Consider the following 21,101-nt stretch of genomic DNA (forward strand, 5'->3'; position numbering starts at 1 on the left):
CGCCCGCGCCTCCCCCGCCGCTCCGGGCCGTACCGGGCCGTACCGGGCCGTTCCCGCCGCCGCCGCTGCGCCTTTAAGGCCGCTGGCCGGGAGCGCCCGGGAGCGGATCCGGGCGGGGGGGGGGGCGGGCACCGGCCGGGGCGGGCCGGGGCTGCGCGACCGGGACCGGGGCCGCCACCGCCACCGGGGGCCCGGCCTGGGCGCGGGATGGGGCGGCGGGGACGCGGCGCGGCCGCCGTGTAGGAGCGGGCGGCGGCGGGGCCGTGGCGGGGCGCGGGGCCCGCGGGCGGCGGCTCCGGAGGCGGAGGTGAGCGGGGCCGACCGGGAGCACCGGGAGCGGCGGCGGGCGGGGGGGAGGTGGATCGGGGCGGCGGCGGGGACCGCGATCGGGACCGGGACTAGGATTGGGAGTGGGACTGGGATTAGGGCGGGGGGGCGACACCGGGCTGGTCCCCGGGGCGGCGGGAGCGGTGCGGCGCCGGGGGGGCTGTGCGGTGCTCGGCGGGGGGGTCCCGGTGCGGCCGGAGCTGTCGGTGCGGCGGGAGCGGCCGGTGCGGCGGCGGGAGGGTGCTGGCGGGTCCTGGTGAACGGGCCGGGCTCGGCGGGGCTCCCGTGCCCGGAGCGGGGAGGGAGGGAGGGAGGGACGGAGAGAGGCGGCCGCCGCCACCGGGGCCGGCCCTTGTCGGTGTCCGTTCCCCACCGCCGCTCGCCCGCTCCTACCGCGGCCGGCTGGGACCGAGCTGCCACGTCCCGGCTGGTTCCCGGTGCCCCGGGGCGGCCGTGCCCGGTGCAGCCCGTTGGCCGCCGTTCAAGACAAACAGGGCCGGGACGCCCGGGTCGGTCCCAGCTTTGTCGCAGGTCGCAGCGCCGGGGAGGGCGGGCTCGGGGCGGCCTCGGCAGGGCCACGCACCGGGCACGGGGACACCGGGAACCCAGCACTGGCATACTGGCACCAAGCACCGGGCACCCGACACCGGGGTTCTGACACCGGGAACCCAGCACCGGCCGTTCCCACAGGGGCCATGGAGGTGGTGGGAGAGCTGGGACTTGGGCTCTGCATCCCCCAGGGTGGAGCGGGACACCGGGACACTCTGCCCCTCGCGTGGCCTCGCACCCCCGTGAGCACTGGGGTCCCTCTCGGGGTGTCGGGGTGGGGGACCGAGCGCTGAACCCCCCCCCGGTGCCCGCAGCATGTCGTGGTTCAGCGGCATCCTGGTGCCCAAGGTGGACGAGCGGAAGACGGCATGGGGGGAGCGCAACGGCAAGAAGGGCCCCCGGCCCCGCGCCGGCCTCTGCGGCCCCCGCTACATGAGCTGCCTGCAGGACCCTGAGATGGAGAGGGGCGCGGGACCCCCCCGGGGGCTGCGCTGCACCTGGCAGGAGGACCACTATGGCAAGAAGGGGCCTGCGGGCGACCTGGGACTCAAATCGGTGGACGGGGCCCTGGAGGACGGCGAGGCCAAGGGCCCGAAGGGGGTCGGGGGACACGGGGGGCGGCTGTCGGCCGGCGAGTGCTGGCGGCGGCTGCTCCAGGTTTTCCGCTCCAAACGCTTCCAGTCGGCCAAACTGGAGCGGCTCTACCAGCGCTACTTCTTCCAGATGAACCAGAGCAGCCTGACGGTGCTGATGGGGGTGCTGGTGCTGGTCTGCGGGGTGATGCTGCTCTTCCTCTGCCTGCCCGGCGCCCCGCACGTGCCGGCGGCCGCCGCGCTGGCCGGGGCCACGGCCCTGTTCCTGCTCCTCATGGTGCTGTGCAGCCGCAGCGCCTTCCCCCAGGACTACATGTGGGTGGTGAGCTACGTGGTGCTGGGGCTGCTGGCCGGGGTGCAGGCGCTGGGGACGGTGGCCGTGTCCCCCCGGAGCGCGGCCGAGGGCGTCTGGTGGAGCGTCTTCTTCATCTACATCACGTACACGCTGCTGCCCGTGCGGATGCGGGCGGCCGTGCTGGCCGGGGTCCTGCTCTCCGCCCTGCACCTCGCCATCGCCTGGCACCGCAACGCCGCCGACCCCTTCCTCTGGAAGCAGGTAGGGCAGGGGGGACACACGCACACGGCAGGGCGGGGGGCTGAGCCCAGGGGGTCCTGCCCGCCTGTGGGTATAACCCCCAAGCGGGGCCCGGCGGCTCCCCGCTTCCCTTTCTGCCAAATTGGGGTGGTTTTGCACTTGGTGGCAGAAAATTCTGGACGTGGGAGGGGCCCCTTGGCAGCCCGGGGGTGGAGGGGTCCCGGGGGAGGTCCCGTGCCAGGGGCCTGTGGTGAGACCAAGGGTCTCTCTGCTGCCGCAGCCCCCATGGGGCAGGAGGGGCCCCTCGTCCTGGCACAGACCCACCATTGTGGGCTGCACCGCGGGAGGGGGGCACCCACAAAGCCCCTGTTGTGGGGCTGGCGGAAATCCCCGAGGAGGGGACGCAGGGCCAGGGCATTGGTGGGGGGGGGGAGGGCTGTCACCCAGGGGCACTGGGACGCTGGCAGTGTCCCCTGTCCTGCCCCTCTGGCGTGCTGGGTACTCCCAGTGGGGTGCTACGGGCACAGAGGGGTCCCCCATCCCCAGGGCTGGGTGTTCCCAGCCCTGGCAGCCCCTTGCTCTGCTCCCCCTCCCTGCACGGGGCCACTCGTCACCGTCACCCTCGCCCTGCCTGGCCGGGGCTGGGGCCACGTGTCGTCCCCACGGGGCACAGGGCAAGGAATTCGATGACAGGGGGGATCCGAGGCCAGCGGGGCTTTGGGGGTCACGGGAGGGGCAGCCCCTCGGGGTGGGGCTCACCCTCACAGGGTGGGAGTGATGGGGCTTCCAGGGGGATGTGAGGGGGCTGGGGGGTGCGAGGCCCCCCCTCCCAGTGTGTTGGAGAGCTATAAATAGCCCTGGCTCTGGTCCCGGGGGACTGGGACAGGGGGGAAACCGCAGCTCCCACTGCAGCCATCTCTGCTTCCCGACTTCCTCCGCTTCCAGAGGGTGTCCTCATGACCCACCCTGCTCCAGGTCCCCGTGTCCCCCTTGCCCTGGGTTCCTGCATCCTTATATCCCCCCTTCTCTGGTTTCCCACATCTCCATGGCCCCCTGTTCCCCCTGTCCCCTGTGTCCCCGGGTCCCTGCGTCCCCACATCCCCCTGCCTTGGGTCCCCACGTCCCTCCCTGCCCCACGTCCCCCCCTTGCTGTTCTTAACAGCACCCCCCATACCAGAGGCAGGGTTTTGGGGCGCAGACCGGGGTGGCAGAGCCGGCTGGGGGGGGTGGGTCACGCTGAGCCAACCTCCCCCTCCCAGCTCAGCGCCAACGCCCTGATCTTCCTCTGCACCAACGTGGTGGGGGTCTGCACCCACTACCCCGCCGAGGTGTCGCAGCGCCAGGCCTTCCAGGAGACCCGCGGCTACATCCAGGCACGGCTGCACCTCCAGCGGGAGAACCGGCAGCAGGTGGGCTGGGGGGGGTCCCAGGGGTCCCCGTGCTGGGCTGGGGGGGGGTCCCAGAGGTCTTGGCCCCCCCCTAATGACGCTGCTGTGGGTGCAGGAGCGGCTGCTGCTCTCGGTGCTGCCGCAGCACGTGGCCATGGAGATGAAGGAGGACATCAACACCAAGAAGGAGGACATGATGTTCCACAAGATCTACATCCAGAAGCACGACAACGTCAGGTACCGGGGGGGGGGGACGGGGGTGCGGGTGAGGTTTTGGGGGTGTCAGCAGGGGAGGGGGTCCGGGGCAGCGCGTGGACCCTCCCCAACCCCCACGCCCTTGCTCCCTGCAGCATCCTCTTCGCGGACATCGAGGGCTTCACCAGCCTGGCCTCGCAGTGCACGGCCCAGGAGCTCGTCATGACGCTCAACGAGCTCTTCGCCCGCTTCGACAAGCTGGCGGCGGTGAGTGGAGGGGCCGGGGGGGCCTGAGGGGGGGTCCCAGAGCCCCCCTGACCCGCCTGTGCCCCCCAGGAGAACCACTGCCTGCGCATCAAGATCCTGGGGGACTGCTACTACTGCGTGTCGGGGCTGCCGGAGGCGCGGGGGGACCACGCTCACTGCTGCGTCGAGATGGGCGTCGACATGATCGAGGCCATCTCGTGAGTGGGGCAGGGCTGGGGGGCCGTGCCCGTCCCCCGGTGCCCATCCCCGGGGTTGGCGGGTCCCACGTGCCGCCACGACTTGTGGGGACGGTGCCTTGTCCCCAGTGCTGGCGCGTCCCTGGTGCCACCACAAAGCTGGGGGGCTGTGCCCATTCCCTCTTGCTGGCGTGTCCCTGGTGCCACCACAATGCTGGGAGTCTGTGCCCATCCCTCTTGCTGGTGTGTCCCTGGTGCCACCACAATGCTGGGGGGCTGTGCCCATCCCTCTTGCTGGCGCGTCCCTGGTGCCACCACAATGCTGGGGGGCTGTGCCCATTCCCTCTTGCTGGCGTGTCCCTGGTGCCACCACAATGCTGGGGGGCTCTGCCCGTTCCTGCTGCTGGTGCTGGTGCTTCCCCAGTGCTCACCAGTCTGGGTCATGGTGCCCGGGGGTGTCACGGTGTGACTGGGGGTGCCCGTGAGGCCCTGGGGTGCCTTGGAAATGCCTGAGGGTGCCCAGGGGTGCTGGGAGGAGCCTTGGGGTGCCCAGGGCTGCCTGGGAGCACCGCGTGGTGCCCGGGGGGTGCCACGGTGTCCGGGAATCCCGTGAGGTCAGGGGGTGCCTCAGGGCGCCCGGGGGTGCCCGGGGGTGCCCCGGGGGTGCCCGGGGGTGACGCGGTGCCGGTGCCATCCGCAGGCTGGTGCGCGAGGTGACGGGGGTGAACGTGAACATGCGCGTGGGCATCCACAGCGGGCGGGTGCACTGCGGGGTCCTGGGGCTGCGCAAGTGGCAGTTCGACGTCTGGTCCAACGACGTCACCCTCGCCAACCACATGGAAGCAGGAGGCAAAGCCGGGTGAGCCGGGGCGGGGAGGGGCTGGACTGAGCGGGGGGGACGGGGCAGGGGGTGTGGAGCGGGGTAAGGGCTCACGTCCTCCCCCCCCTCCCCCCCGTCCCCAGGCGCATCCACATCACCTGGGCCACGCTGCAGTACCTGAACGGCGACTACGAGGTGGAGCCGGGGCACGGGGGCGAGCGCAACGCCTACCTCAAGGAGCACAACATCGAGACCTTCCTCATCGTGGGCTGCAGCCAGAAGCGCGTGAGTGGGGAGGGGACAGTCAGAAAGGGGGGTCCCAGGAGGGTGGGAGAGCCGGGGTGTCCCCCCCTGCTCCTCACGGCCGCCGTGCGTCCCCCCCTGCAGAAGGAGGAGAAGGCCATCCTGGCCAAGCTGCAGCGCGCTCGTGCCAACTCCACCGAGGGGCTGGTGCCACGCTGGGTGCCCGAGCGCTCCTTCTCCCGCACCAAGGACTCCAAGGCCTTCCGGCAGATGGTGAGTGGCCTCGGGGAGGGGGGTATTGGGCACGGGGGGGGCCCCACCACGGCGGTATCGGCTGCTTGCTGCCCTTCCGGGGCTGCCCGTGGCTTCCCCAGCCCTGCCTGAGGATCTTGTGGCTTCTTCCTGCTGCCTGGGGTGGCCCCCCCGTCCTCATCAGCCCATGGGAACCCCCCCAGTGTCTCCCCCATCCTCAACAGACCTCAGGGATCCCCCCGTCCTCACCAGCCTTGGGGACCCTCAAAGATCCCCCGTCCTCCCTGGTGTCAGACATCCCCCCCCAGACCCCTCTCTCCTCCCTCTGCAGACCCTTGGGGACACCCCCACCATCCTGGTGACCCCTGGGACTCTGTCCCCCATCCTGGGTGGCCCTGGGGGATGTCTCATGTCCCTGCCATCCATGGGGGCCCCCCCCATCTGTGCCAGTGTCCCTGACACCCCCATCTCCTTGTGTCTCCCAGGGCATCGATGACTCCAGCAAGGACAAGTGAGTGTCCCCATGCCGGGGCGCTGGGGGGGGTCACGGCTGGGCCCTTCCCTGGGGCAGAGACAGGGGTCTTGGGGGACCCTGACCCCCCCGTGTCCCCAGCCGAGGTGCCCAGGAGGCCCTGAACCCCGAGGACGAGGTGGACGAGTTCCTGAGCCGGGCCATCGACGCCCGGAGCATCGACCAGCTCCGCAAGGACCACGTCAAGAAGTTCCTGCTCACCTTCCAGACACCTGAGCTGGAGAAGAAGGTGGGAGGCCCTCTGGCCCCTCTGCCCCAGCCCTGAGGGCCCCTCTGTCCCCTGAAGTCCTCTCAGTTCTGGCCCCATCAGCACCTTTGTCCTTCTCATCTCACCTTAATTTCCTGGGATCCTCTGTGTGCTGGTCCGTGGACCCTCCACCTTCTCAATCTCATCCCATCCCATCCCCTGAATCCCTCAGGTATCCCCAATCCTCCTCCATCCCATTCCCCCAGGGTCCCCCCTGTCCCCCTCCATCCCATCCCGTGGGATCTCCCCGTCCCACCTCCCCCTCTCCCCTCAGTACTCCAAGAAGATCGACGACCGTTTCGGTGGCTACGTGGCCTGTACCCTCCTGGTCTTCTGCTTCATCTGCTGCCTCCAGATCCTGGTGTTCCCCCAGTGAGTTCTGCAGCCCCCCCAAAACCCCGTCCCTGGCCCCCCGAGCCCGTCACTCACCCCCCACCTCTCCCCAGCTCCCCGCTGATGCTCGGTGTCTACGTCAGCATCTTCATCGTGCTCGCCGCCATCCTCTTCGTCTGCGCCGTCTACTCCTGCGTCACCGTGAGTGCCAGGCCGAGGGCTGGGGGGGGACTTTGGGGGGCTCAGCTGGGAGTGACGGGGTCTTTCCTGTGTGTGTGTCCCCCCCCAGCTCTTCCCCACCGCCCTGCAGAGGCTCTCCCGGAGCATCGTCCAGTCCCGCGCCCGCAGCACCGGCATCGCCGTCTTCACCATCCTCCTCGTCTTCATCGCTGCCTTCGTCAACATGGTGGGGACACGGGGGGCCCTGGGGGGCTGTGGGGGGCTGTAGGGGGCTGTGAGGGGCTGTGAGGGGCTGTGGGGCACCATCTGACCCCTCTGCCCCCCCCCCAGTTCTCCTGCAGCCGCGTGGCCCTGCGGGAATGTGCCGCCCGGGAGCTCAACGTGACCCCCGAGGCCGTGGGGCCCTGCCAGCTCCGGGCCCTCAACTTCTCCCTGGGGACCCCCCCTGGCTCCTGCCACGGTGACGGGCTGGCCTGTGACTTCCCCGAGGTGAGGGGCTGCGGGCACCCCCGGGCACAGGGGTCCCTGGGGTGCACGGTCCTCCCTGGGTGCTGGCACAGGGTCCCTGGGGGTTCTGGGTGCTGGCAAGAGGGTCTCTGCAGTCCCTGGGGCCCCAGGAATGCTGGCAGGGGTCCCTGAGGGTGCTGGGTGCCAGCACAGGGTCCCTGCAGACACAGGGTGCTGGCACAGGTCCCTTGGGTCCAAGGTCCTCTGCGGGTGCTGGCACTGAGCCCTTGAGGGTGTCCCCGAGGGTGCAAGGTCCCCATGGGCGTGGGGTGCCATCTGGGGTTCCTGGGGTGCCATCCAGCATTCCCAGGGTGCTGCCAGGGTTCCTAGGGTGCTGGCTGGGGTTCCTGGGGTACTGACTGGGGTTTCCAGGGTGCTGCCAGGGTTCTTAGGGTGCTGCAGGGGTCCCAGAGGTGCCATCCAGTGTTCCCGGTGTGCCCTTGGGGTGCCCGGGGTGCTGCAGAGGTTCCCAGGAGTGCTGCAGGGATTCCTGGGCTGCCATCAGGGGTTCCTGGGGTAGGGCTGCGGAGGTTCTGGGGGTACCATCCGGCGTTCCTGGGGTCCCAGTGCATCCCCCCCGTGTGTCCCCCCCCCCCCAGTACTTCAGCTACAGCGTGGTGCTGAGCCTGCTCGCCTGCTCCGTCTTCCTGCACATCAGCAGCATCGGGAAGCTGCTGCTCATGGTGGCCATCGAGGCCACCTTCCTGCTGCTGGTGGAGGGGCCTCACGCCGCCCTCTTCGACAACGCCGACCTGCTGGTCGTGGCCAATGCCCTGTGAGTGCCCGTGGGCCCCCCCCCGGGGTCCCCGAGCTCCGAGATGTGTCCCCACCCCGCTCACCCCCGGCTCCTCTCCCCCACAGGCCCTCCTTCAACGTGACCCAGGGCGAGTGGTGAGCAGGGAACTGGGACCAGTGGGGAACTGGGGGCAGGGGGGTGAGGGTGGGCAGCAGCAGGAGGGTGCCTTGGGGGGGGGGTCTGTGCTGCAAGGGTGGGTGCAGCTTTGGGGTCTCTGGCGTGGGTGCAGCTTTGGGGTTGAGTGTGTTTTAGGGGTCCCTGGGTGGGTGCAGCAGTGGGGCTCCTGGGTTGGGTGCATCCTTGGGGTAGGATGAATCTTTGGGGCTCCCTTGGGTGAGTGGGTGGGCCTTTGGGGTCTGGGTGGATCTCTGGGGTCCCTGGAGTGGGAGGGTGAATCGTAGGGGTTGGGTGCAGGTTTGGGGTCCCTGGGATGAGCAGGTGCAGGTTTGGGGTCCCTGGGGTGGGCGGGTGCAGGTTTGGGGTTGGGTGCAGGTTTGGGGTCCCTGGGGTGGGCGGGTGCAGATTTGGGGTTGGGTGCAGGTTTGGGGTCCCTGGGGTGGGCGGGGGCCATCCCTCAGCCCCTCTCAGGGCTCCGGGGGTCCCGCAGCCCCGCGGAGGGGAAGGTGGCCCTGCGGTTCGTCACCCCCGCCGTCCTGGCCGTGTTCGCCCTGGCCCTTTACCTGCACGCGCAGCAGGTCGAGTCCACTGCCCGCCTCGACTTCCTCTGGAAGCTCCAGGTAGGACCAGGGGCTGGGAACCAACCTTTTCCCGCACCCCATGACCGGGACCAGCCCTTTTCCCTTCACCCCAGGACCAGAACCGACCCCTCCCCACGCCCCAACCCCGGGGTGGCCCCGTGGCCCCCCTGGCAGCCCCCACACGGGTCTGTTCCCCGCAGGCAACGGGCGAGAAGGAGGAGATGGAGGAGCTCCAGGCCTACAACCGGCGGCTGCTCCACAACATCCTGCCCAAGGACGTGGCCGCGCATTTCCTGGCGCGGGAGCGGCGCAACGACGAGCTCTACTACCAGTCCTGCGAGTGCGTGGCCGTGATGTTCGCCTCCATCAGCAACTTCTCCGAGTTCTACGTGGAGCTGGAGGCCAACAACGAGGGCGTGGAGTGCCTGAGGCTGCTCAACGAGATCATCGCCGACTTCGACGAGGTGCTGGGGGGGGGCGAGGGGCGACGAGGGCAGGGGGGCGAGGGAGGTGTGGAGGTGAAGTGCACGGGGTGCTGGAGGGGCTGTGGAGCAACGTTCTTGGAGCCACGAGAAGGGGTGCAGGGGGTGCTGGAGAGGCTGTGGAGCAGCATGGGTGAGGATGAAGTACAGGTAGTATGACCACGGGGTGCTGGAGGGGCTGTGGAACAGCATGGATGAGGATGGGGTACAGGGAGTACGACCACGGGGTGCTGGAGGGGCTGTGGAGCAACATTTTTGGAGCCTTGGGAAGGGGTGCAGGAGATGCTGGAGAGGCTGTGGAACAGCGTGGATGAGGATGAGGTACAGGGAGTATGACCATGGGGTGCTGGACAGGCTGTGGAACAGCATGGATGAGGATGAGGTACAGGGAGTACGATCATGGGGTGCTGGAGGAGCTGTGGAGCAACATTTTTGGAGCCTTGGGAAGGGGTGCAGGGGGTGCTGGAGAGGCTGTGGAGCAGCATGGATGGGGTGCAGGATGACGGGTGCAGGGAAATGGGGTGCACGGGGCCTTGGAGAAGCCACGGAGCAGCATCCACGGAGCCACGGGAAGGGGGGGTGCAGGACCCGGGGCACCCACAGCCCTACCGAGGGGCTGCAGGGGGGTGGGGGGTGACCCCACCACGTGTGTGTGTGTGTGTGTCCCCCACCAGATCATCAGCGAGCAGAAGTACCGGCAGCTGGAGAAGATCAAGACCATCGGCAGCACCTACATGGCGGCGTCGGGGCTCAACGCCTCCACCTACGACCGCGAGGGCCGGAGCCACATCGCGGCCCTCGCCGACTACGCCATGCACCTCATGGAGCAGATGAAGTACATCAACGAGCACTCCTTCAACAACTTCCAGATGAAGATCGGTGGGTCCCTGCGCGCCCCTGTGAGCTCCTGCAGCCCCTCATACCCCCCCCCGGCCATGGGTCATGGCTTTGTGTCTGGTGGCTCCTCCCCTGTTCGCCCTTTTCCCTCCCCCTTTTCTGTCTGCCCATCCCTTTTCCCTTCTCGTCCCCCCTTTTCCCCTTTTCCCACCCCTTTATCCCTTTTCCCACCCCTTTATCCCTTTTCTCATCCTCTCATCCCTTTTCCCATTCCCTTTTCCTGTCTCGTCCCCACTTTTCCCCTTTTCCCACTCCCTCGCCCCTTTTCCCACCCTCTTTTCTCCTCTCACCCCACCTTTCCCCCTTTTCCCACCCCCCTTTCCCCTTTTCCCACCCCCCTTTCCCCCTTTTCCCACTCCCTTTTCCCACCTCCTTTCCCCCCTCACCCCTTCCTTCCCCTTCTCACCCCTCCTTTCCCTTTTCCCACCCCCTTTTCCCCTCCCACCCCCCCCCCATCCCCGTGGGTGTGTGGGGGGTGTTCCCTGACCCTCCTCCGTGTCCCCCCCAGGCCTGAACATGGGCCCGGTGGTCGCGGGGGTCATCGGGGCTCGCAAGCCCCAGTACGACATTTGGGGCAACACCGTCAACGTCTCGAGCCGCATGGACAGCACGGGGGTCCCCGACCGCATCCAGGTCAGCTGGGGGGGTGGGAGGGGGACAGGACCACCCCCCAGGGACCCCCACACCCCCCCTCACCCCCGTGTGTCCCCCCCAGGTGACAACGGACCTGTACCAGGTGCTGGCGGCCAAGGGCTACGTGCTGGAGTGCCGGGGGCTGGTCAAGGTCAAGGGCAAGGGGGAAATGACCACCTACTTCCTCAACGCCGGCCCTGGGGGCAGTTAGGGGGGGTCCCCATGGTGCCCCCCTCAGCACCCCCCCCCGGGGGGCTCCCCCAGCCTGTGCTGGGGCCAGGCGAGGGGAAAAAAGAGAAAAATCCCCCAAATCCACGTATTTAAAAAAAAAAAAAAGAAAAGAGAAAAAAGGGAGAGACGGACACAAGGGAGTTGGTTGGAGGGGGGGGGCGGTGAGACCCCTCTGTGCTCCCCCCCCACCCCAAGGTGGTGTTTTGGGGGGGTGTTTCCCAGGCCTGCACCAGGGTGTTTTATTTTGGTGGGGGGGGGGTGTCAGGGCAGGGTGAACCCACCCCCCCCCCTTCCTTTGCTGAAACCCCTCCATGTGCCAAAGAGGGGAGATGGGGCCCCCCCAAGGGAAGGTTTTGGGGGGGGTTTGAGGGTGGGGGTGTCCCCAGCCCCCTCCATGTGCCAAATTGAAGTGCCGCCTGCGGGGGGGGGTTGGGAGGGTCGCAGGCCCAGCACCTCCGCAGCCCCCCCACCCCCCCGGGGGTCCCAGCTCCCTCTGGGGGGGGCTGCAGCGGGGAGGAGGAGGTGGGGGGCAGCCCCCTTCCTCCTTTTAAATGCAAAAAAACTAATGAAGTGACTTTTTTTTTTTTCTTTTAATTTTAATTTTTTTTTTCCGGTTTGTTTTTGGTTGTTTTTTTTTTTTTTTTTGAAGCGGTTTTGGGGGCGGGCGGGGGGGGGGGCTCAGCCCGGGGGGAAGGGTGTTGTGGGGGGCAGCGTCGCCCCCTCATCCCAGCGCAGACCTGAGGTACTTTGTCCTTCGTGTGTACAGATAAATTATATATAAAACACTTTGGATACGAGCTGTGGCCTGGTCTGTGGGGTCAAGGGGGGGGGACACACGGGGGTCCCGGTGAGGGGGGGTCCGGGTAAAGGGGGGCTGAGAGGCGGTAAAATCGGAGGTGGGGGGGCCCCCATGTCCTGGGGTGGGGGACATATCAGGGATCTGAGAGGGGGGTCCCGGTGTCCCAGGGGTGGGAACACGGGGGGTCCCAGTGCTGGGGGGGTCCCGGTAAGGAAGGGGTCCCGTAGTCCCGGAGGGGTGACACACAAGGGTCCCGGTAAGGGGGCGCTGAGAAGCTGTTGTGGGGGCACAAACACCGCCCTGAGGTTGGGGGGGAGGGCTGCGAGACCCCCCTAAAACCGGAGACCCCCTTAAAACCGGAGGCCCCCCTAAAACCGGAGCCCCCTCAGGCTTCCGGTGTGGGCGTGGCCTGTCCGTCCACGGCCGTATCCCCACAGAGGGGTGGGCGTGTCCACCACCAAGCCCCGCCCCCTCCCCGGAACACGCGCTCTCCCCAACGGCCGCTCCCGCCCCGCTCCTCCGGCGCTGTGACGTCACCGCGTTGCGTGCGCACGCCGCCGCGTCCCCCGCGCGGGCGCAGAGCCGCCATGGAGGCCTCGGCGGGCGGCGGCGGCGCCGGGCCCGGGCGCCGCTGGTACTTCAGCCGCGAGCAGCTGGAGCGCAGCCCCTCCCGCCGCGCCGGGCTCGACCCGGACAAGGAGCTCTCGTACCGCCAGCAGGCGGCCAACCTGCTGCAGGACATGGGGCAGCGCCTCAACGTGTATCCATCCGGGCCCGCGCTCTAGGCCGCGCTAGGCCGCGGGGTGTGGGGGGGAGCGGGGCGGGGCGGGGAGGGCGCAGAGGGGGGGAGACGGGAGGGTCGGGAGAGACGGGGGAGGGTGTGAGGAGAACCGGGAGCGGGGAGAGCCCCGTCCGGCGTTGGGGTTGAGCAGAGCCCGGCCCGGCATTGAGCAGAGCCCGGCCCGGGGATGGGGAGGTCGGTGCTGGCGTATTGGGAAAGCCCGGCTCGGCTCGGTAGCGGGAGGAGCCGAGCCCAGTTTTTTGGATCGAGGAAGTCCTGTTTCGGGAGCGGGCAGAGCCGCTCTGGCGTGTTGGGAAGGCTCGGGAACGCCCGACCGGCCCGGAAGCGCCCAGCCCGTTTTGGGATCGAGGAGATCCCGTTTCGGGAGCTCGGAGAGCTGTACCGAGGTGCGGGGAAGGGAAGACGCGAGAGGCCGGGAGAACCGAGCTTGTGTGGGGGTCGAGGAGATCCCGAAATGGGTTTTGGGAGCAGGGAGAGCTATGCTGGGCTGTCGGGAAGACCCAGCCTGGGAGCGAGGAGAGCCGAGCCTGTTTTGGGATCTGGGAAAGCCCGTTTTCGTCTCGAGAGGAGCTGTGCTGGGATGCAGGGAAGACCCAGCCCAGGAATGCGGAGAGCTTGTCCCATCCCGGTGGGATCAATTCCAAGGGCTCCCCTGAGGAGAAACCCCCTGCCCAGGGGGTCTCTGTCACGGCTGTGCCTTTCCTTAACCCCCTTCTCAAGCTCCCAGCTCACCATCAACACGGCTATCGTGTACATGCACCGCTTCTACATGGTGCAGTCCTTCACCCAGTTCCACAGGAACGTAAGTGCCGGGATCTGGAGGGAAAGGGGGGCCCTGGGAATTCCCCTGCTCTGCTCTGGGGAGGTGGGAACTGGCCCCGGGGGAGGGATTTTGGGAAGGGGGAGGGATGAGAAGAGAGACCCTTTTCTCCCTCCTGGTGGCGGCTGGACTTGCACAGGCTTCGCTTCCTGGAAGAATGTGGAGAATTCACCCGATTTATTTGATTTATTGTCGGGTTTGGTGACTTTTTGAAGTGACTTCTGTGTCCCTTCCCCTCAGTCCGTGGTGCCGGCGGCGCTTTTCCTCGCAGCCAAGGTGGAGGAGCAGCCCCGGAAGCTGGAGCATGTCATCAAGGTGGCACATGCTTGTCTGCACCCCCAGGAGCCTCTGCTGGACACCAAGAGCGAGGTGGGTGTGGGGATGGAGCCCTGGGATGTGCTCTGAGGAGTGGGAATTGCCTCTGGAATCGCGTGGCTCCGGTGGCTCCTCGACCCTCCCGGGGGCAGCTTCCCAGTCCAGCAGCTCCTGCCATGGGGAGATTTGGGCTTCCCTGCTCTGGGCAGCCTCTGCTCTGCTCTGCTGCACACCTGGGTCCAGGTGTGGTGGGAGCCAGTGTCCCTGGAATGCTGCCCAGGAGGGCAGAGGTGCTGGAATGGAGCAGAAGTGGGAGCAGTTTGTCCCCACGCCTGTCACAGGGGGTTAAAAACGCTGCTGGTCCCCCCCCACCTCTCCAGACAGCCCGTTTCACCTGGGTAGCCAGTCCTGCTGGAAGGGGCAGCTTTTTTTCCAGGGAAACTTATGGAAAATGAGAGGGAAAAAAAAAAAAAAAGGGCAGGAATAGCTGCTGATTCCTGCTAATTCCTTTCCTGCTCCTGTGCCACCCCAGGAGTGTGGGGGACCAGCACCCAGGGCCACCCCAGCGCTCTGCTCCCTCTTTCACACAATCCCAGGATGGTTTGGGTTGGAAGGACCTTAAACCCCATCCTGTCCCACCCTCCTGCCATGGGCAGGGACACTTTGCACCAGCCCAGCTTGCTCTGAGCTCCATCCAGCCTGGCCTTGAGCACTTCCAGGGGGTCTGTGCCAGTGGCCCCGTGCAGGGAGATTCCCATTTTTCCCCTGGAGAGAAGGGTGTTAGGAATGTGCAGGCTTGATCCGAGTGCCTCTCCGTGAGTAACCTGCCTGTCCTCTCAACCCCAGGCTTACCTGCAACAAGCCCAAGACCTGGTCATTCTAGAGAGCATAATACTGCAGACCCTGGGTAAGTTGTTCGAAGCGGCCGGGCTGCCACACGAATCCCAGAGCCAGGAGAATTCCACAGGCTGGAGAGCCTGACCCCTGCTGTCTTCTCCCCAGAGTCCAGGCGACAAACCCCCTTTTTCACCCCCACTCTTGTTTTAACATCAGTTTTTCCAGGTGTAACTCGTGCCAGGCTCAATGCTCAGAGAGATTTTAAGTGTGGCTTGTCTCTTTTTTTTCTTTTTTCTTTTGGTTTTTTTTGGTTTTTTTTTTTGCTTTTTTTCCCCCCTAAAGAACCAGGATTTGTGCTGCTTGGACACCGGTCACTGTCATGGGTTGTGCTTTCCAGCTCAGTCATAGAATCATGGAATGGTTTGGGTTTAAAGGGACCTTAAAAACCACCTAGTTCCAACCCCTAAAGCTCTAATTCTGTTGCAGGAAGCAGTTTGTGCTGAGAGATGTCTAAAACACCCAGTTAAAAAGTGAATATTTGCATCAAATAATTGAATGGGGGAAAAAAAACCCAGAAAACAACAAACCAGCAACAGTTTTTGGAAGTAGAAGTTGGAGCCTCCACGTAGGGCGGTGGTTGGTGGGACCTGGTACCCTGTTCCTTTCTCAAATGTGCTGTTAAAAGTTGTTCTTACTAACACATGTTCCATTTCAGAGGCAGTTTGTAGGTAGATTTTTCTCTCCAAAAGAGCAGGAGTTGTTACTCCTGCGTGGATTCAGAGCAGACACCCCGTGTGTGTCCCCCCCTCAGGATGGGCTGAGGTGTCGTGGGCCACAAACCCACGGCTGAACTGAGCCCAGTTCTGCAACCACTCAGTTCTCCAGTTGCCTTTCCAAACATCCCAGTTCTTCTAGAACATTCTGCAGATCTGCTGCACACATGGACCAACTGGAATTCTTTCTCCCTTTAAAGCATAATTCCCAAACTGAGGAGGAAACCGGAGCGAGGATTAAACTCAGTTGTCCTCAGGCCCCTTCAAAGGGAAACAATCTGCTTCCTCTCAGCTTTTTGGGTGAGAGAAATTCCTTGGAGCAGATGCCATTGTCTTCTCCTTCCTCCCAGCTGCTCCAAGAGGCTTTGTCCTGCTATTTTTAAAATCCTTAATAGTTGTTTTGTTCCCAGTGAGGCCTTTCAGAAGTCCCTGAGCTCTGGGGAGGTCTGGCAGCACCAGAGAGACCTCCAGGGTTTGTGGCTGGAGAACTTGAGGCTTCTGGATGCAGGAAAATGGGCTCTTCTATTCCTGCCCAGCTCCAAGCAGGGCTGGAGGAGGGAAGGGGAGCAGGAAATGTGGCTCCAGGGGCTGTGCTGCTGGTCCTGATGGTCGTTTGTCTGTGTCCTTGCAGGGTTTGAGATCACTATTGACCATCCCCACACCCACGTGGTGAAGTGCACCCAGCTCGTGCGAGGTGAGGGGCAGCTGGGATGGGAAGGGCTGGGAAAACAGGGTGGGATGTCCAGCTGGGACTGCTCCAGAGCTTCCCAGAATCCTGGGGTGGGTTGGATTGGAAGGGCAGGGACACCTTCCACGAGACCACGTTGCTCCCACCTGGCCTTGGACGCTCCCAGGGATCCAGGGGCAGCCACAGCTCCTCTGGGCAACCTGTGCCAGGGCCTCCCCACCCTCCCAGGGAGGGATTTCCTCCCAGTATCCCATCTAAATCTCCCCTTTTCCTGTGGGAAGCCATTCCCCCTTGTCCTGCCACTCCAGGCCTTGTCCAAAGTCCCACACGATGGTCACCCCAGAGCCTTTTCCAGGCTGAACAATCCCAATTCTCCCAGCCTTTCCTCACAGGAAAGCTGTTCCATCCCTGTAATCATCCAAAAAGAGGCAGCTTTAAATGATTCTGGCTCTTTTGAACTCCACAAAGCTCTCAGTGAACAGAATTCCCCAAATCCCTTGTGGCTGTGGCCTAGAGTGTGTTAATCCATGGGTGGCATGTGGCCCTTGCACCAAAATAATGATAATGTTTATCAGAATATGCAAGTAACACCCTGCTTTTTCCTTTTATCTTACAGCCAGCAAGGACTTGGCACAAACTTCCTATTTCATGGCTACAAACAGGTTATTATTTTTTTTTATTTTATAATTGATTTTATAATTTGTCTGCTGCTGGTGACTCTGGGGGCATCGCTCAGCCTGGGAGCAGCTGGGAATCCCTCAGGAGGAGCCTTAAGAAAGGGTTCCTACCCTTTTTCCTGCCAGCTGCTGGGCAAAACCAGCTGGAAAATGAGGCAGGTGGGGTGCTCAGGACCTTCAGTGCTTGTTTTATAAGAATTTATTTGTGAAAGTTGAAGGAAAACCCAAAGCAAACAAAAAAAGGTGAAATGAATGTATACATTTTTCCTTGCTCAGTCCCAGGTGTTGGAGAGTTTTCACCAAACAAGGTGGTGTGGAAATTGTCCATGAATATGGTTTGTGCCCAGAAAAAGGCTGATTTAGGGTATAAATGGGGTAAAAGCAGAGTTGGGTGCAGGCCAGGAGGAAACTGTGCTGTGAGTAGAACCTTGGAAACAAAAGTCAGCCCAAGTTCATCCTCTGGGTTGTTTTGTCCCTAAATTTTCGCTTCCAGGCTGATGCCAGCAACTTGTGTTGGGTTTATTTTTCAGTTGAGTTTCCTGGATTACCAGCTTCAGGCAAATCATGGAGTGAATGTCACAGACACAGAAAATGTTGTGTTTTTGTGAAACTAGGGAGGAACAAAAGGTGGTTTGGGAGCCAGCAGGGGTGAAGCTGCAGGGCCAGAGCTGCCTCCAAGCCCTGGGAATGTCTGTGGGCACTGGTTTCCCTCCTCTCCACTTGGGAGGTGTTCCCTGCTCACCTGCACTGTTTGTTGAAGGTGTTCTCAGGCTCCAAAGGGCACCTGTGGATTTCCGGCATCGGGAATGTGATGTTGGTGATATTTGGGTAAACACAGCCCTGAAACCTCTTTTATCCCTGCAGCAAAGCCAAGGAATTGGGAGTTAAGACTGTAACTGAGGGAAATCCAGGCAGAAAGGACGAAGTGGAGCCTCAGTTTTGCCCCAAAGTGATGCCTGAGGGAGATGCCTTGGGGATGAACCGGATTTATCCATGTGTTCCACTTGGATTTCCCTCTGGCATCGTTATGGGGCAGAGTTGAGGCTCTTTGTGCACCTTAAGTGCACTCTGCCAAGGCTCTGAATTTCCTGCTTCTTCTGGATAAACCCAGGATCCATGAAACCTCAGGATTTTTGGCTGTAGATTCCGTGTTTCTGCCTCTCCACCTTTCACTGGTGGAAAAACGTTCAATAAGGTGCTGAGGGGATGGTGCCTCGTGGGTGCTCAGGGGCTCCTTTTCCCAAAGGGCCCATTGGTGTGTGGGCAGATCCCACACTCAGACTTGCTTCCATGTTTCCTAAAGCTCTGGTGTTCCTGCAGGGAGAGCAGGATCCTTTTAGTCCCTTGGTTCTTGCTTTCCCACTGCTGCCCACACTTCCCAGCACCGAGTGGGAAATTCATTTATTAATGAAAACACTTGGTAGGTGACCTGGCTCAGGTGCTCCTGGGTCACTCCAGCATTGAGTGTGTATTCCTGAAAATCCTTTGGGAAAGACCAGAGCCTTCCTAAAGCTAAAAAAAAGGGCCAGTTTGCTCCTTCAGTGCCATCCAGGAGTTGTGCTTGGAAGTTTCTCCTCAGAGCAGAGGTGGGGCCGGCAGGTCCCCACTGACTTTCCTCTTCCTTGGAGGTCCCAAATTTCCTGTAGCAAAACAGGGATGAACAAACAAACAGGTGGAGGAGATCCCAAAATTTCCTGGAGCAGAGCAGGGCCGGCCAAGCCCAGCGGTGCAGAAACCCCCCCGGGCGGTGGAGCCGGGCCGGATCCGGCTGTGCCCGGGGGTCGTTCCGGGGAGGTCCCGAGGGCCACCCCCACATTCCCCCCCGTGTCCCGCGTGGATGCTGCGGCTCAGGCGTGGGAGTTGATGGCTTTCTGTTTTCTCTCCCGGTGACGTCAGCCTGCACCTGACCACCTTCAGCCTGCAGTACACCCCGCCCGTTGTGGCCTGCGTCTGTATCCACCTGGCCTGTAAGTGGTCCAACTGGGAGATCCCAGTCTCCACGGACGGGAAGCACTGGTGGGAATACGTTGATGGCACTGTAACTCTGGAGCTCTTAGATGGTAAGTTTGGGAGCGAGGTGGTTTTCCCCCCTCCAAAAAAAAAAAAAAAAAAAGAAAAAAAAAAAGGCTCTTAAATTATTTTGGCATCTTTGGTCCTGGGTCTGATGTTCCAACACCACCTCACGGGCTCCAGGATTTCAGGGCTTGCCGAGGTTTCCAGGGCAGCAGCAGCTTCTGTAGCACCACAGAGAGATGAGTTTAAATGTGTCAGTGGTTCCAGTTCTCAGAGTTCCCCTCCCGGAGCAGCTCCATCCCACCAGTAGCTCCATCCATCAGAAGAGGGGGTTGTCCTGAGGGACCAGGGCTGCTCTGACCCTCCCGCTCGGGTTTGTGTCTCCTCTGCAGAACTGACCCATGAATTCCTGCAGATCCTTGAGAAAACTCCCAGTCGGCTTAAACGGATCCGGAACTGGCGGGTAAGAAACTTTGGACATTCTCTGTGATTCCTTTGGGAATGACAGTGCAGGACAGTGTCTGGGAAGGGAGCGTGTGTGTGGAATCTGAATGCTGGGAGTGGTGCTCGAGTTTGTCTGTACTGAATTAACTCTGGAGAGACTTTGGTTTTCCAGCTGCAGTAGCAGCCTGGCTTCCAGGGCTTGGGAATCTTCCCACAAGGAGGGATGGGGGCAAAATCTGTCTGTACTGACGAGCTCCAGCGACACCCCAGAGTAAACACCCGGCTGGTCTTTCAATTCCAGGCCTCTCAAGCAGCCAGAAAGTCCAAGACCGACGACCACGGCGACGACGAGAACCTGTCGGAGCAGACCATCCTCAACATGATCTCCAGGAACAACAGCTCGGACATGAACATCGCCGGGCTCATGAGCATGTCCACGTCCTCCACGGCCGGCGCGGGGCCGGCGCTGCCGCCCGCGGCCGAATCCCCCGGCGAGCCGAGCGCCGCCGACCCTTCCCAGGCGGATCATTGGCATCCCCCGGCCAAGCTGGACATCCACAGGACTAGCGAGAGCTCCTCGGCCGCCGCCGAGCACCCGCAGCAGGACGGTGCCGCCTACCCAAAGCAGGGCACCAAGAACGCGCCGTCGGCCAAGGTGTCCCTCAAGGAGTACCGGGCCAAACACGCCGAGGAGTTGGCGGCGCAGAAGCGGCAGCTGGAGAACATGGAGGCCAACGTGCGCTCCCAGTACGCCTACGCCGCCCAGAACCTGCTGGTGCAGCAGCAGCGGGAGAGGGAAGGGCAGCAGGACAGCAACCCCTCCCCGATCATCCTGAAAATCCCCATTGCAGGCTCGGACAACCCCGAGCGCCCGCCCGGCGCCGACAAGGGCGACAAGGCCCTCAAGATGAGGATCCAGGCGGCGGGGGCGGGCGGGGAGAGGCCCATCCCCTCCAAGCAGGAGGAGATCAAGATGCGGATCAAGGTGCCGGGCCCCGGAGACAGGCACGGCTCCGCGGACGAGGGCGGGAAGAGCCGGGAGTACAAGGAGAAGCACAAGGGCCACTCATCCAACCACCACCACCACCACCACAACCACCACTCGCACAAACACTTGCACGCCCAGCTCGGCGCCGGCCCCAGCACCGCGGCCAAGCGCCCGGGGGACTCCAAGCACGGTGCCCAGCCCGGCGCCGCCGCCCCCCACAAGGGCTACGGGCCCCTCGCCCCCACCCGCAAGAGACCCCTGCCCGAGGAGCCCTCGGCCGCGCCCCACGAGCACCAGCCCAAGGCGGCCAAAGCCTCCAAAGGCCCCGCGGTGCCGTTCCCGTACTCCCACCTCCCCGGGGCCTCCCACCTGCCCGGGCACAGCTCGGATTTATCCCAGCCCGGCAAAGCCCAGCGGGGCGCCCACAAATCGGACAAGGGGCCCTCGGGGGCCAACGGGCACAACGCCAGCCAGGCCAGTGACTATCAGGACACGGTGAACATGCTGCACTCGCTGCTGAGCGCGCAGGGCATGCAGCCCACCCAGCCCCCCGCCTTCGAATTCCACTCGTACGAGCTCCTGAACCCCCGGGCTTCCAGCGGCTCCCGAGCTGCCGCCAACACGGACAAGCCCCGACCGCCCCCCCTGCCCTCGGAACCGCCCCCTCCACTGCCCCCCCTCCCCAAGTAAACCCCCCCCTCCCCTTTTTACTACTGAGTCCAGAGCCCGAGCCCGAACCCGCGGGGCTTGAGAAAGGGCTTTTTGATCTCCACTGCCTCACGAAGAACTTATTTTATTATAATATAACTTTTATTATTGATATTTAGTTGTTAAAAAGCTGTGAAAGGATAAGGAACCCTTTCTCTATTCCTTCCCTTTCCCCCCATAGGCTCCCAGTTAGTGTTGGGCTTTGCCCCCCCCTCTGGGGAATGTGGGGGGTATTTAAAATATGTCACAGAAAATTTAAGATGTTTTACAAATAATTTAAGCATTAACTTATATCTTAGTGGTTTTGGTCCTTTTTATAACGTGGGGCTGCGGTGGAGCCCGGGGAGGATCTGGGG

The 21,101-nt window shown here is 63.6% G+C and overlaps 2 protein-coding genes across 4 annotated transcripts; both read left to right on the top strand.

Moving 5' to 3' along the window:
• The first annotated feature begins 173 nt into the window (after positions 1-173).
• Positions 174-11,508, top strand: ADCY6 (adenylate cyclase 6). Of its 2 annotated transcripts, XM_051776037.1 has the most exons (22): positions 174-307; positions 1,191-2,025; positions 3,264-3,413; positions 3,508-3,629; positions 3,743-3,854; positions 3,924-4,051; positions 4,731-4,889; positions 4,994-5,135; positions 5,238-5,366; positions 5,831-5,856; positions 5,959-6,106; positions 6,399-6,496; positions 6,571-6,658; positions 6,747-6,863; positions 6,968-7,126; positions 7,744-7,919; positions 8,006-8,035; positions 8,548-8,677; positions 8,839-9,102; positions 9,795-9,999; positions 10,526-10,650; positions 10,733-11,507. In XM_051776037.1, exons 2-22 carry the CDS (start codon positions 1,192-1,194, stop codon positions 10,859-10,861), a joined length of 3,471 nt encoding a protein of 1,156 aa, XP_051631997.1. In that variant the 5' UTR covers positions 174-307; position 1,191; the 3' UTR covers positions 10,862-11,507. The 2 variants fall into 2 exon arrangements, with proteins under 2 accessions (XP_051631997.1, XP_051631998.1); XM_051776038.1 differs by lacking the exon at positions 174-307 and having other exon boundaries at positions 898-2,025; positions 6,768-6,863; positions 10,733-11,508.
• Positions 11,509-12,243: 735 nt separating this feature from the next.
• CCNT1 (cyclin T1) lies at positions 12,244-21,038 on the top strand. Of its 2 annotated transcripts, XM_051776046.1 has the most exons (9): positions 12,244-12,440; positions 13,203-13,284; positions 13,543-13,671; positions 14,464-14,524; positions 15,859-15,921; positions 16,532-16,577; positions 18,489-18,652; positions 18,998-19,068; positions 19,351-21,038. In XM_051776046.1, exons 1-9 carry the CDS (start codon positions 12,268-12,270, stop codon positions 20,725-20,727), a joined length of 2,166 nt encoding a protein of 721 aa, XP_051632006.1. In that variant the 5' UTR covers positions 12,244-12,267; the 3' UTR covers positions 20,728-21,038. The 2 variants fall into 2 exon arrangements, with proteins under 2 accessions (XP_051632006.1, XP_051632005.1); XM_051776045.1 differs by lacking the exon at positions 12,244-12,440 and having other exon boundaries at positions 12,585-13,284.
• Positions 21,039-21,101: the final 63 nt, after the last annotated feature.

This window comes from Manacus candei, unplaced genomic scaffold, assembly GCF_025592945.1.
Source record: "Manacus candei isolate 608988 ecotype Guabito, Panama unplaced genomic scaffold, ASM2559294v1 h1tg000424l, whole genome shotgun sequence".
In the NCBI taxonomy this organism is placed as follows: Eukaryota; Metazoa; Chordata; class Aves; order Passeriformes; family Pipridae; genus Manacus; species Manacus candei.

Excerpts from the sequence above, each read along its gene's own strand:
- CCNT1 (XM_051776045.1), top strand. The coding sequence starts at position 12,649 with ATGGGGAGGTCGGTGCTGGCGTATTGGGAAAGCCCGGCTCGGCTCGGT. Across the intron at positions 13,285-13,542 it reads TCACCCAGTTCCACAGGAAC|TCCGTGGTGCCGGCGGCGCT; the intron begins GTAAGTGCCGGG and ends CCTTCCCCTCAG. Across the intron at positions 15,922-16,531 it reads GTGCACCCAGCTCGTGCGAG|CCAGCAAGGACTTGGCACAA; the intron begins GTGAGGGGCAGC and ends TTTATCTTACAG.
- ADCY6 (XM_051776037.1), top strand. The coding sequence starts at position 1,192 with ATGTCGTGGTTCAGCGGCATCCTGGTGCCCAAGGTGGACGAGCGGAAG. Across the intron at positions 8,036-8,547 it reads AACGTGACCCAGGGCGAGTG|CCCCGCGGAGGGGAAGGTGG; the intron begins GTGAGCAGGGAA and ends GGGGTCCCGCAG. Across the intron at positions 9,103-9,794 it reads TCATCGCCGACTTCGACGAG|ATCATCAGCGAGCAGAAGTA; the intron begins GTGCTGGGGGGG and ends GTCCCCCACCAG.